Raw genomic sequence first — 15444 nt, forward strand, 5'->3', positions numbered from 1 at the left:
GAAAGCACCACAGTATTGCGAGGCATAATTTGAACTGCCTTCTAGTGAACAGACTGTAGCAGTACTTTTCAGGTTTACAAAATGTAACAAAAAATATTTTGGGAACTAATAAAAAAATAGGAGGCTGACAGCCCTGGGGTGCAGCTCTCTGAAGGAGAAACATCTTGATACCAAATAAGAAGGGCACAACTTCACCGTGTAAAAAACTGCAGACTGCTAGATTCAGACAAACTATGGTAATACAGAAGAAAAAAAAAAAAAAAGCTTTCCTGTACTCTCAGTGGCCTCGGCTTCAGCCTGGAGGAAAAACTATTTTTCCTTTTCCTTCAGGGAAAACACTTTTAATTTTCTTGTTCATTCAGTTCTTGGCCTCTGACAAGGGAGTCAAAAGGGTGGCAGTTGCCGAAGTCACTTATTGATTTTCTCGGTTAATTTATGAATGCCAGACATGCAAGGGCCTGTCTTCAAAATTTAACACCTGGTATTTTACACCATTAAGTAAATTGCCAGGAAGATTTGCTCCTTTCCACCTCTGCAACTTTCACATAACGAGCGAATTGTCCTCGTGGAAACCTCATCAAACTTTGGCTTTCATAGAAAGCTCTCAAATTTATGGCCCCTCCGCTAAAGCTGAACGTGGAAGTTCCCTGTCTTCTCTACTTTAAGAAGGCTTTCTTCTGTGGTCTCAGTTGACCTCCATTCTTCTACCAGTACACGGGAAGGAAAGCTCTGCTTTAAGCTGAATTACATGCAATAGGAAGCAGGGGGAAAAGTAAAATGCACAATATGAGATCAACAGGAGGGTCTTCAAGGGTAATCCCATGTATAATATATTGCAGTAATCCAACGGAAGGTGACAGAAACCATTAATCACTCTGACAAGGTCTTGATTTCAGAGAAATACGGCAAACACTTAAATACAGACAGAAAAAAAGCCTGCTTGACCATAAATTCTGCAAGGAGAGAACTGAAAGCATTGCCAAACTGCAAACCCTGTAAAAAGCAGGAGGACAAACCCCCTCAATGATAGGAAGCACTACTGTTGATGCTGTTCTCCTCAAGATTCTTCCCTCATATTGTTAACTTCATTAATTTTACTTTACCTCAAGGAAACCTCGTTTTGTTTTTTTTTTTTTACTTTTGACTCCATAAATACCAGGAAAGAAAGAAACAGATCACTTCGGCTGGATGAAAGAGAGAGCACTGTCTCATCTGCCATGTACCTAGAACTCTCCAGCTCTTCTTCCACATGGACCGTGTAAACCTGTTTGGACCTGGCAAAGCTTCGAACTTGAAACATCCCCAACCGAAAAAGGGATGTTACAGGTGAACAAACCTGTAAATTCACTGCTGATTCCCTGAACTGGTCAGTCCGGTCCAAACAGCTCCTGGTGAAAGTTATTTTACGGTGAGTACCGTAACTGTTTGAAAGAGACTTTTTAAGGGAGGATATTTTGCTTTAAGCGAATGTAGTTTTACCCCTAAAAAATGCAAAATAAATTATGAAGAGATTTTCCTTATAAATGTGAGAGCTTTTAAATTTAAAAACTGAAATCAATATCAAATCATCTAAAAACACAAAATATAACAATCATAATATGTTAGTGAGGTTCTATATTCTTAGAATAGATTTCTCATTAAAAAATCAATATCTAATTTTGCTCTGAAATACAAGAAAAATGTACTGTGCATTTAATCTCAAAGGAATTTACACACCTCTTACATATACACTATGAGAATCAATTAATATAACTCTGCAACCTCCACCTCTGAGTGAATACAGTTCCTTTCTATAACTAAATTGAAAAAAAAAAAAAAAAGCTTTTTGGAGAAAACAAAGGAAAACAAAATACACAATTAAGACTGCAGGAAATTAGGGGCATACACAACACCAAGTAATTTTAAAAAATACAGATACACTTTTGAACTCTGATAAATGGCTTCTTTTTTTTTTTTTCCAGAAATGTAGGTAGCTGTGTCTTGGTTTCACTTTTCTAAGGTTTGCTTTCTATGTAGCTTGGGGAGTAAATGAACAGTTACAGAATGCATTTGAGAAAAATGTGCTCCTTTCTGCAAAACTGTACAAGACATAGGGATGTATCCCATCTAAACAGACTTCACACCCCATAAGTCTTATTCCAGCTAACAGATGTGCTTCCAGTGACACTTGTTCCAAGGCAGAGATTCACCAAAGCTAATCAAACTCAGCACAGGCACAGGACCACAGCAATACAATGTTTTGCTGGTCCATGGCACCAACTTGTTCAACTGTGTCACCTGACCCCATGATATTAATGCTGGCTAAATTGTTCCCAATTTTCAGCTCCTGATCACATTTCACCAATGCACTCTGCATACTTCAAGCGATGCTGAGCAACATAATGTTGCAATTAAAGTCCTTAAAGCAACTTGTACATATTTCCATACAGCCTAGTTCCATATTCTTAGGCACAAGCACACATACACATACAAAACCTCTTCGAATTCTCATCCATAAAGTGCAAACCCATTACCCTGATGCTTTGCAGGTGGCATCCAGGGCCAAAATCAATAGACTTAAACTAGGATGATCAAGAGTTCTCATAAATTCTGTCCTTTCTTCTCAAGTGCCTAGCCTCATGCACCATGCACTCCATCAACCAGCTGCCTTCCTGTTATACACCTATAGCTAAAAACACATAGCTGGCAGAACATTAAACCGTGTAGCTGAAGTTTGTCAGGCAATGTCAAAATTTTTGCAATAAATAACAGTACCAAGAAGACTTACCACCTAAACTAACTAAAATGCTCGTAGATGCTTCGTGTCCTTTTATCCCTCAAGATTTCACATTGTTTTTATCTACATCTGCGCAATTTAGCCTCCTGATGTCAAATGTCAAAATTATTCTAAAGTTAATACTGCAAATATGCAAAAGCACAATGACTTTATTTTGAAATAACTTCATATAAAAGACCAATTAAAAACCTTGAGAATAATGAATATAAATGAAAAATTACTGCTTTCTTAGTACATGCAAGTGCTAAAGAAATTGTATAAAGAAAAGATATTAGAAAGCTGACAGCTACTAGCTCTGGTTTTGTATAGGTCCTTGATGTTTTTTCAAGACCAATGGAATCGTCAAAAGAAAACACTTATACTAAAAAATCATGGCTCGAAACACAGAATCACAGAATCACAGAATTATCAGAGCTGGAAGGGACCTCTAGAGATCATCTAGTCCAACTCCCCTGCTAAAGCAGGATTACCTAGAGCACATTACTCAGGACTGCATCCAGGCGGGTCTTGAAAATCTCCAGAGAAGGGGACTCCACAACCTCCCTGGGCAGCCTGTTCCAGTGCTCTGTCACCCTCACTGTAAAGAAGTTTTTCCGTGTATTTGAACGGAACTTCCTATGTTCTAACTTGTGCCCATTGCCCCTTGCCCTGTTACTTGGAACCATTGAAAAGAGCCTGGCTCCATCCTCCTTCAACCCACCCTTGAGATACTTGTACGCCATAATAAGGTCTCCCCTCAGCCTTCTCTTCTCCAGGCTAAAGAGTCCCAGCTCTCTCAGCCTTTCTTCATAAGGCAGATGCTCCAAGCCCCTAATCATCTTAGTTGCCCTTCGCTGGACTCGCTCCAGCAGTTCCCTGTCCCTCTTGAACTGGGGAGCCCAAAACTGGACACAGTATTCCAGTTGTGGCCTCACCAGTGCAGAGTAGAGGGGGAGAATGACCTCCCTCGACCTACTGGCCACACTCTTCCCTATGCAGCCCAGGATTCCATTGGCCTTTTTGGCAACAAGGGCACATTGCTGGCTCATGGATAATTTACTGTCTACCACAACCCCCAGATCCTTCTCCTCCAAGCTACTTCCCAGCAGGTCCGCCCCTAACCTCTACTGGTGCCTAGCATTCTTCCTCCCCAGGTGCAGGACCTTGCACTTGCACAACTAACACAACTAAACATATTCAGTCATACAGTTCCAAAATGGACTTTCATTACATAAACTGCTTCATTGTCATTTATCTCAAAAGTCCTATCACTAATCATGTGATCTGTAGAATACTTCCACATGATTAATACATACTGATGGAAATAGCCTATAGTTAAACCTTTGGATTGTTTGTATAGTATGGGACTGGAGGTTTGCTAAATAGCGGGAAAGAGAATGGTATCAATATAAACATTACTAAATCCTATTATCTATTTTTATTATTTATATTTATTTATATTATTTTGAAGCCTTCACAATATATTCAAAGTCTTTAGAAGTAATTTATATTTTACAAAAATGTAGACAAAATCTTCATGAACAGTGGCTACAAATTTTGCAATGCTTGCTAGGGTCATAGGCCAAACTAGGTTTGTAAAAAAATGTAGTTACTTTTATTAGACATGCTAGTATGAGATGTAGACAGACTTTTGGGTACATAATTTCTCTGTTTGATCAATTCAGAGTATGCAGTATTGGTAACCACGAGAAACACTTGAGGAGACACTTCACACTTAGGTCATTCAAGCATGTGAAGACTTCTATTAGCAATTCTCAGAACAAACAGAGCGCTCTGTTTCTTGCTGGAAGAGTAGTAGACTTTTTGTTTGCAGTATAATAGTCCTTAAACTAAAACAGCATGGTTGGGCTGTCTTGCATTCATGAGCAATGTCCTAATAAATTTCACATAATGAAGTTTTAAAAAAATAACTCTCAATTAAGGATCTTAAAGTAAGTAACAGTATTTTGGCGCAAGGCATTTGAATGACCATTCTAACTAGAATTCGGTATTTATCTGATGCCCAAATTCAGAGAAAATTATTCTTTGGTTACACCCCTATTCCTCAAAATTTGAAAAAATTAATTTGCTAGATCCACCACTGTCATCATTAAGAAGTGTAGCTCTATCTGCTAGGTTCACGCCTGATCAAAAAGCAACTCTCAGGGCATACACTGATCTTCAGGGATTCCAAGAGGGCTTAATATAGGAAAGACCAACCGAAAAACTAGGAGATTTCGAATGCTACTCGTTTTTGTTACAGATACCTGAAAAAAACATACACAGACACACTCACCTGTCTTCAATAGTATTAACAACGCTTATCGTAAGGAAAGTGCACAAAGTCCTGATGCTGAAAGTAAGACACACCTGATGTGAACAAACGCAGAAATGAGTGCCAAAATAGATGTTCTAATTCAATCTAGAACTGTCTGGAAACAGCTATTCATCGTGCTGCGTCTCTTCATGCCGCTGAAGTGGCAAGTGTATGAATGGGTTTGTGTGTGTCATTATTCTGAAAATTGCAACTAGCTTTTCTTGCCTCTGTAACAGAGCCAGAAAATATATTTGGAACATGGCTTTCTTGTTTAAAACTCTCTCTGGACGCAACTATCATATGCAATCAAATTTTGAGGATGATTACTTCAGTTATAAGTCCAAAGAATTACAATGCCATCCTATCACGTTGTGCAAATTGTCTTACCTAAGTAACTATTAAAGCAAACTGATAGTGGTATTCTTTTCTGCAGTTTATTGTGAAAACCAAAAATAACTCTGACTAACATTTACTGCCTCGATTCCAAAACTAGGCAACACCATAAACATTGGATAATATTTTACCATATCTGTGAAGTATAAAACAAGGGATAAAACAATTGTAACTCTTGACAGACGCAGAGATGTGATAAGCTATCTGCATCCTTACAGATCCAATATATGGACCTGACTGGGGTAAATCACACAGCTCTGATCAGGTGCCAATCATTCCAGTAATTGTAAATTAAATGCAAGTATTTCCAAAAAGCAGAATGAAACCAGACTGTGCTCGTAACCGATTGCATAATATTTTCTTATATGTTTTACCACCGCTGGGAATTAGAGTCAAACTGTAGGCACTCAAGCTTTTTCCCCCAAAACGTAATTGCATGCCAGCATCTATTAATTAAACCTGGTCGGCCCAGGGGAGAAGGCAAATGCAGCAGGCACCAGTGGGTAGAGTGAAGGAGAAGGTAAAATTGGCTAGAAATTATAACTGGCTCTGACTATTGGCAACCAAAAATAAAATTTCATTTTTGTCATTTTCCACTTTCAATAACGCCTGCATCCCAACAAGTCTGAATACAAGGGCAGCAGTAGTTTTAAATAGCCTTTTCTTAAGGTATTAAGTTCAAGTCTTAAAACGCTTAGTAACCGCCTGATGGAGGAAGCATGCTATGTCTTTGTTAGTTGCTTTCGTGTATCTAAGGATGCAAAAAAATCTTCACACGAGTCTTCAGAACCAAAAGACCATTGACAAGACTGAGAATTTGAAATCTCTCTTAATGTTGTTCTCCCTCTGCTATTTTCTAGAAAAATAAACCACGGGGAGGGCACCCTCCCTCTCTAGAGAAGAGGTCTCTTCTGCATAATTCCTTTTAAGATCTGGGTTTAAAACAACTCTGTAGTTGGAGAAGTTCCTGCCCAGAGATCATGTTCTTTCACCCAGCCTTTGTCTTCACCCTTCTGCGGGGCACAGATAATGGCCATGAATTTGTAGACTCACAGACTTCTGAGTATTAGTGCAATGTCAGACAAAGCCAAGCATGAAGCTTTGGAGGCTTCTTGTATCAAGTGGAGAATCACATGGGAAGACGCACGCACAGAAGTAATGCCATATGCATTTCAATAAAACCACTGAAACTGGGGCCAGAAAAGAGATCTGGACAAAAGTTTGCACTTCAGACCTCCCAAAATTTCAACATGTGCAGATCTGAAGCCCCTGTATAGAACATGGTAGGGATGTTTGTTACTGCCTGTCATCCCCTATCACCTCCCGCTCTTCTATAGCTTTTGAGGAAATGCCTATGAAACTGCTATTGTCTGGTGACAGCCTCCTGCTCCTGCCTTGGAGGTGAGATGGGCTCCCAATAGAACAGTCAATGACTGTCTCATAATTGCTTTACCACATGACTGTGCGCAGCTGTGAATACATTTTGACTGTATATAGTAGTCTCCTTGGACTACACAATCCACCTTACAAATCACTATAAATTCTCTGAAATTCCCTGAAAGTCATGAAAATTGCTCCTTGCAATTCTGAGGTCACCACAGTTGTCTCCTTTTATCAGGACACCTTTCTGGCCACACCTGCCTCTCAGAGTGGTGAAAACTTGAAGCCTTAAATGCCGGTAAATACTTTCTGATATGGCCAAAAGGCAACAATAGTTTCTGCACTGTTGAATTATCTCTCTCCCTCTCTGAGTGAGGGCCTTGGATTGTAAAGAAGAAGGGGCTGGAAGCAGTGATTGCAAGCAATCCTCCCCCTGAATGATTCAGACTGATCTGAGAACACATTAGATACTCTGGTCCCCCTCTTGAGCTTTAAAACATTCAACAAAGGGACACAAGTCCTGCACAGGGAGAGGAATAATCCCATGCACCAGTACATGCTGGAGGCCACCAGCTGGAAAGAAGCTCTGCAGAGAAGCAACTGAGTTCCTGGTCAACACCAAGTTGACCGTGAGCCAGCAACGTGCCCCTGCAGCAAAGGCGGCCAACACCATCCTGGGCTGCATTGGAAAAGCACTGCTAGCAGAGCGAAAAAGGTGATCTTTTGTCTCTGCCTCAGCACTGGTGAAGCCACATCTGGATGCTAAGTCTAATTCTGCGCTGCTCAGTACAAGAAAGACATGGACATACTGAAGCGAGTGCAACAAAGAGCCACAAAGTCCACAGGGACTGGAGCATGTCACATGAGAAAAGGCCGAGAGACTGGGGACTGTTCAACCTGGAGAAGAGAAGGCTCAGGGGGATCTTAACAATATGTATAGATCCCCAATGGGGAGGAGTAAAAAATACAGAGCTAAACTCTTCTCAGAGGTGCCCAGTGACAAGATCAGAGGCAATGAACAGAAACTGCAATACAGGAGGTGCCATCTGAACATCAGGAAACGGTTTTTACTGTGAGGGTGGCTGAACACTGGAAAGGTTGACCAGAGAGGTTGTGGAATCTCTGTCGTTGGAGATATTCAAAAGCCATCTGCATACGGTCCTAGGCTACTGGCTCTAGGTGGCCCTGCTCTGAGTAGGAAGTTGGACTGGACAATCTCCAGAGTCCTGCCCACAACCACAACCTGAACCACAACCATTATGTGATTCTGTGAAAATGCAGTCATGCAGGAGTAAAATCTTTTCACCGTAGATTTGTACACTCAAGTGTCAGGATCAGAGCTGGCACTGCCAGGAAGAGGCACAAGGTAGTATTCAAACAGTCTGTCTGGGTGATTCTAGGGGCTTAAACCACCCGTGCACACAGTAAGCAACCCGCACTCTGCTCCCTGCTCCACCACTGAGCCTGAAACATGGTGGTTCCAAACCCCTTTAAGTAGAAAGGAAGAAATAAAGGCTTTCAAGCAGCAGAGGTGAGGGCATCCTCCATTCCTCCTGCTCCACTGCATGGAAAGTGAGATTCGTGGGACCACGGAAAGAATAAGCAAGAGGGAGTCTGACTCAGAGGAGGGAGTCTTGGTATTGTTTATCTATTTTATCCTTTAATTCCTTGGTGCCAAATGCACAACCGGTTCCCAGAACTCTCAGTTCCTCCTTTGTCTTCTCAGTGGGATTAAAGATAGGCTTTAGATCCTTTATCCTAAAGATAGTATAAAGACAGACTTCCTCATGACGGCCCCTTGACTCTTGCTTTTATTTCTGCAAAGTAGCCCAGTGACAACAAAAGGGATGAAGAACGATCCTACCTCTCTCTTCCCTACTGTTTATGGAAGGGCAATTATCATCGTAGCATTCAGGCTAAGAAGGTCTTGGAACCCTACTTCCTTATTTTGACCATAAGTAGTATACAAAATAAAGGTGGCAGCAGCTGCCACTGTGTTTTGAGCAGCATTCAATGTTTCCAGAAAATGATAGGTGTGGTCCGAGTCTTAGAAATTGAGAGGGAAACAAACTGTCTCCAGGAAACTGGTGAAGAGCACGTCTCCTGGCCAACCTGTTAATCGTCAGAGTTATGCAGCTCGCAGTTCAGGTTGGAAGCTTCCAGGTGCACACAGGAAACCATATAAGGGTTATCTTGCAAGCTCTGAAACAGAGATTCTCACCAAATGCAAGTGACTTCAGGATCTCTCAGCCCTGAAACGTGAGCAGCTCCAATATCCCTCTTGATTCTACAGACCTGAATTCTACTAAAATCAAGTTTGTGCACCTCACTAGATAGTCAAAATAGGGTGTGAGGATCAGCTTCTCCCTAATTATTAACTGCCACTCCCATGGCAAATCTTGAAATGACTCTCAAGATCTGGGAAGGTTTCAAGTACCTGCTAGACTCTCTACTGAAGCTATGCAATTAGAGTTACAAAACTACAAAGAACTTCTTATGTCTCTGAGGTAAGTTTCCTACTATTGCCACTACCTTGGCAAACAACCTTTTCACAGTCTTGTTAAATCTGATTAGAAGGGTAGTGAGAGCTTTTGTCCCCGCTTAAATTTGCTCCAGAAAATGACTGCCATGGTAACGAGGAACCTTCTTCTAATTTCTGGCCAAAATTTGTCTAAGGTTGATTCATAGCTGTTCCCCCCCCTTGATAAGATACTGTTGTTCCACTAGGGGTGGAGAAAAGTACCTTGGCTGTCCCAATGTATGGTCCGGTTTGACCATGAGGGTCTGCCACAGAATAGAGCTGGAACTCTACTAGCTGTGTTCACAGCTGCTGTGGGTTGTACTTAGTACTTAAATAACCCAATGAGGCACACATTTGCACAGAAGCAAACTTCAGCTTAAGTACATACATATTTATAGGTCTGTGATTTGTCCATGATTGAAATTTGTTCTATATTAACTGGGGTCATTTCACTTCAAGGCACCTTACACCCACAAACAATATAGTTGACTCAGGCTATCGACCATTTGAGTGTACACTTGAAACTTTTAAACTATTTTTCCTTTAAAATGGGGGGCTGAGGAGGGGTGTATGTCCCTCCGTTTTTGCAAATTATGTTTTGTTTTTCTCTTCAACTTCATTGAAAACTTTCCCTCTCACACTTCCTCACAATTCATTAGTCACATCAGAGTCACCTGTAAGGGCAACATCCGGACTTCAGGCTAGACAGACACATCAGCCACTCAACACAAGCGTCTTCCCTTTCAGCTACAGGAGTATGTACCGCGTAAAACAGGAAAAATACCTCCAGTGTGAATTTGTCTGCAGAGGAGGTCATGGCACATTCTACCACTGTCCTACACAAACATTTATTCATACAGGAGAAGCAGAAGCTTGGGTCTGTAAGGCCAAGTCCAATTAAAAGAGATGCTAGAGACTACAGTCTTCCAAGATGATACCCACAAAATCTGGCATAGTCAGTGTGAAACAGGGAAACGAGAGTGGATCAGAGTTGAGTCTACAATGGTAAAGCCTCACCTACGCAACAGACTGCTCTCCATGCTGCTGTCAAAGGTACGGCAGGCAGGAAGGTGAAGCTCTCCCAACCACAGAGGAACAAAAAGGCAAAGCTCTGAAAGCCCAAGACAAGATCATTCAGCTGGGAGGGAGAAGGACCTGTGTCCTACCTTTCCGTATTTTAAACTCTGACTTTTTTAAAAAAGTCTACACAAACATCCCTGGGTAACCAGAAGCATGTAGCATGACAGCAAGGCAGCTCCTCTGCAAGGAGAGCTCTTCCCAGTGGGCTTGACACTGGGTTAGGCTCCTGGGCCCATAAACTTTTCATTCTTTCTGTGTGAAGCCAAACAGTTTCCACTAAGTTATAATGTGGGGGCACTTCTCTAGGACACAATTTCTTCAGGCTAAGTGTACAGGGCTTAGGTAACTAATTCCTATTAGGCTATTACACTTAAGGTAGCTGGAAGGAGTAACACTGCCTGTCCCCTACAGGTTAGGAAAGTGGACAACAGCACTTTGAGTTCAGCACTGGGTATCAATACGCATTATAGAGGTACTGTATTAGCGTCAGGTCTTTCAGAGGATTCCAGTATATGACTACACAGTTTGTGACTCCCAAATAGGCCTAGATATAAGGCAGACAGCAAGCAATTCAGCAGCCAAGGCACTCACATGCTCCGGTCCTATATGCCCTGGACACACAGGACCATAGAGCTTCTCAGGTGCACCACTACGGAAAGATTTTGTGGACTGTACTCAAGGTGCCTCAGTTTCTACTTAGTGCCAGGTAAGCATCAAAGTGCTTACGTGGATTTGAGTCTCCAGTGCCTTACACCAGACTGGGACTGCACTTCACCGCACGAAGGCATGGTATGCTCTCAGGAGTACCTATTACAGCGGGAATGCAAAACCCGTCTCTGGATGTAAAGGCAATTTCAAGGCAGTCAGCTAACATTAGTGTTCCTCCTGCCCAGGTGTACCTGTTCATAAAAAAAAAAAACAAGCAGAAGGAGGAACCTTCACAAAAGCCCTAACTCCTCAACACATTGCTCCGAGGAACTCAACAGGTCATAGGAGAGCAGAATGTTCCCCTTCCACAGACACCACACACAGCGGTTTGCAATCTTATATCGGAAGGGTGAGGGGAGGATGAGGTCTCTGCCACTGACCAGGTACACCTAGAAAAAGAAAGTCACACCAGCCAGAACAAGTTGCACGCCTTTATCCTAAGGGTGTGACAAGCTCCATTAGCCCCAGACTGCTGAAGGAAACTCAGCGGGCCAACGAACTGACAGAGAGGGCAAGTTGCTGGCAAGAGACGAGCAGGGGGTTTCAAACCGAAGCGTGCGTTTCTGCCTTTCCCCACAGCAGGCAGCGAAAGCGTTCCGCCGTCCATAGTCCCGCTCCCTGTAGCAGCGCCCTGCTCCCCAGCTGGCACGCTGCGGTACGCACTGATGTCAGCGTGAACTGGCAGAGAGCTTTTACAAGAAGGCTTTTAGCTCAGAGTCAAGAACAGGGCTCAGGAAGACAGAGAGGTAGAGACCCGGAGGAGAGGGACACAGCCTCTTTACCCATGACCCTAATCTCTTCCACTTCTCCTGAAATCCATATAGTCTAACTCACAGGAATACCTCAAATTCCCTCGGATCCACAATTTTATGATCATTGTGTGAAGAATACAGTAGTTTAACCAATAATTCTCCCTACAGTTTTCTGCCATGAGGAGTGCTGGAAAGGAATGTTACAAGTACTGGTTTAGAAGCTTTTATTGCCATCAGTACATCCACAACGGGAGAGAAACGCTGCACACTTTTTAGCCCTTGTGATTCACGAGACAGCATGTATGCAGGCTCTGGTGGGCCCAGGATTGAAGGTAGCCTAGTTCGCAACACAGATCAGCTTCGCTTCCAGGGGACGATGCAGATTTGCATGTGGGTGTTACAGACAGAAACATTTCTCCGCCAGGGGGTTTTAAATGAAAACTGGTGGCTGTTTTGCTGAGACATTTGGATAATCAGAAAAACTTTTACTAAAGATAACAAGAAGGGATGGTGACAACATACGTGACTTCATAATATAGCTGTGTCATCTGGATAGCACCATTGTATATTTGTAACAAACCTCTACAAAATTATGGAAGTAAATCCTTGTCTCAAAATCCAGTCTTATAAGAGTTACACTCTGGAAAGATATGTCTAACTCTTGTCCCAAAAAAGGAAGTAAGTGCTTGGCATATAGAAAAGGCAAACGATCTCGTAAAACCTTGTGGCTTTCTGTAAGAGTCAAATCATAATCCATATGAAAACTATTTGCTGTGACCTAATTTTTGAAAATCAACAAGATAACTAAAGTGAGTACACAGACTTGTAAGTTTCCTTGTAAGTTTTCTGGCTCTTCATTTAAAGAAAAAAAATGTATTTAAAATCACAATTTCTCAGACCAATAGAAAGCCTAGACTGCTATTCTGATGATTTGAAAGAACTGTTGTAAGGAAATAAACTTTTAACTTTGGGTATCACAAACCTTTGAAGATAATATAAAGTAATTTAAAGTTAAATTCGCAAAGCACAATTTTTGACCTCTTCTAAAACTTGTATCCAAAGTCTCCTAAATTCATTTAGTAAAACTGCTGAAGATTCCCATAATCTCACAGAAAAGGAAGTATCAGTCCAAAATTCAGAAATGCCAATGCAAAAGAAAAGCAGATGAAAAAAAAAAAAGGGGGGGGGGGGGAAAGGAGGAAAATTTATTCTCTACCCCATGTTAACAAGAGTAGGGCTGGGAAATTACCATCTCTACCAACAAAAGTTCATTCTTGCAGTGACCCTAAGATTTATAGTATTGCTCTACAACATTATCACAGAACCAGTAATCTTCTTCGCGCAATAAAAGCTAAATATTTATAGGCAGGTAGCTGAACCGGAGGACAAGGAATGGGAAAAGGATAAATGTAGTTTAGACCCTCTGAGCTACTCCTTTATTTAATTTTCTTCTGATAAACAGAAACTGAGGAGGGATCCTTCACTTACGTTTCCCCACCTGGACTAATCCAGTGTATTTTCACAAAATATTTCTGGTTTCAGCCACCCCACCTCCAAGACTAGCCACACCCCAAGCGTAATGATCAGCAACAGCAAACTGAACTCTTTCCCCCCGGAATGAGATCCAAACACCACACTCCCGGCCGGCTCCTCGGCAATACCCAACGCGAGCAGCTGGGCCTCGGTACCCGCCGTCGCAATCACCTCTAGTAGCCCCTGTAAAAAATTCAGAGCCATGATGGGAAGGCACAGAGCCAGCGACATACTGGAACGCTGTTCCAGCTCCAGCACACGCAGCGCACGGGGCCGAAGTCGGGAGTCTGTGAGGGTTTGGTCCCTCCATCAGTCAGGGAAAGCCACGGGGGAAGAGATGGCACCCGCATCGCTCAAGCGGGTATTTCCGATGCTGCCAAAAAGAAATACCCAGATCACGTCACGCCTTCAGAGCATCCCTCCCAAGCACAGGTGCGTGCAACCAGAAGACGGTGAGGTAAGGATACACCTCTCGTGGAAGGGAGGGTCTGGGTAACGTCAGAGGTTTGCACGTATTCCAGTCACCTCTCCTACCGATCCCCCCCCAGAGCGAACAGGCCTGACGGGTAGTCAGAAGAGGAGAAACCCTGATTCTCCTCCGCAGGCCACAGTTTCAATCTGTTTATCCTCATCACTCGCAGCAGGCAATTTGGTAACGTTATGTTTGAAGCCTCCTATTGACGGAGGAGGCTAGAAAATGCGGTCACATGTGGGTTTTGGCAAGGATGGCGTGGTGGGGGTTGGGGGTGTAGGGGGGGTGCGATGAGAGAGAAGAGGTTCAAAAGAGGCTGTGGGGACCCGGTTGCCAAACATGGCACCTCCCCACACCCCACGCTCCCCGCACCCCTCCCCGTGCCGCCGGCAGCGGGATAAACCCACTGCCCCCCCCCTCATACACACACACACCCGTCCTGCCACCACGCACGCCGCCCCTCCGTAACGAGCGGCGCGACTAATTGCCCTTTATTCCCTAATTAACGAGCGCCCCGCTGTCCCCCCAGGGCGAGTTGCCAGCCGCTGCCCTGCCGGGAGGCGGCGAGGGGCGATCGGGGCGAGGGAGGCTGGATGGGACACACCACACACACACACAGAGGGCGGCGGCCGGGGACAGCCGGCCCGGCCCGGCGGCGGGGCGGCAGCGGAGGCCGAGCCCAGGCGGGGGCAGCACGGCGGCCACGGAGGCTCCCGCACGCAGGGAAACCCCACCCAGCCGCCCCTCCCGATAGAAGGCGGGGTTTTTGGGGGGACCCCAAAGGAATCCCACCTCGCCCCTCACCCCTCCGTGCCGGGGTTTCCGCCCGCCCCTCCGCCGCCGGCTCCCCTCGGGGCGGGGAGGGCCGCCCGTCCCGCTCCGTGCCGGGCTCCCTCCCCGACACACACACACACCTGCCCCGGCAGCTCTGCCTCGGGAGGAGCTGCCCCGGGGTGGGGGAGGACGGCTGGGGGTTGGAAGAAGTTATGGGTCGGGAGCGGGCCCGCAGCGCCAAGCGCCGGTGAGGGGTCCCTGCGGGGCGGGCGGCCCCCGGGCACCGGCCGGTCCCCCGCTGTGGCAGCGCCCGCGCCCGCTCCCGCCCGCCGGCGATGGGCGCATGAATGAGTGCGGGAATGAATGAATGACTGGCGTCTGCTTACTTGAGCATGGCCTCTTCTTTCTCTTCCTCTTCTTTCTGCCGGTCCATCACTGCCATGATAATGTTCCTCTCTTCCTCTGTCAGGTGGCTCAGGTCGGGCAGCTCCTGCATCGGGGGGGGCACCGTGGGCGGGCGAGGGCCGCGGGGCCCCACCGAAGAAGACATTTTCTTTCCGCCTCTCCCTTTACACCTTCTACCTTTGCACGGCAAAACCAAGCCAGCCTCTCCTCCGCCCCCTTCACAGTGTAGTCCTCCGAGCAGCAGCAGCAGCAGCAGCAGCAGCCGGCAGCTCTCTGGCAGCAGCGGAGGAGGAGGCGGAGACCCAGCCTTTCATGGTTGCTCGCATCCACCCCGGCCCCGCTGCCGCCGCCGCC

The 15444-nt window shown here is 44.7% G+C and overlaps 1 protein-coding gene across 5 annotated transcripts in view; it reads right to left on the bottom strand.

Moving 5' to 3' along the window:
- RIMS1 (regulating synaptic membrane exocytosis 1) overlaps window positions 1-15235 on the bottom strand; it is a gene marked incomplete at both ends in the record, with an annotated part of 345938 nt that extends 330703 nt beyond the window's left edge. For all 5 annotated transcript variants that reach the window (XM_082481666.1, XM_082481688.1, XM_082481677.1 and 2 more), the window contains one exon: window positions 15072-15235. In XM_082481666.1, the coding sequence (XP_082337792.1) occupies window positions 15072-15235 (164 nt within the window). The remainder of the gene's footprint in view (window positions 1-15071) is intronic.
- Between the last annotated feature and the right edge of the window lie 209 nt (window positions 15236-15444).

Source organism: Vanellus vanellus (assembly GCF_965231255.1).
Source record: "Vanellus vanellus genome assembly, chromosome: 3".
In the NCBI taxonomy this organism is placed as follows: domain Eukaryota; kingdom Metazoa; phylum Chordata; class Aves; order Charadriiformes; family Charadriidae; genus Vanellus; species Vanellus vanellus.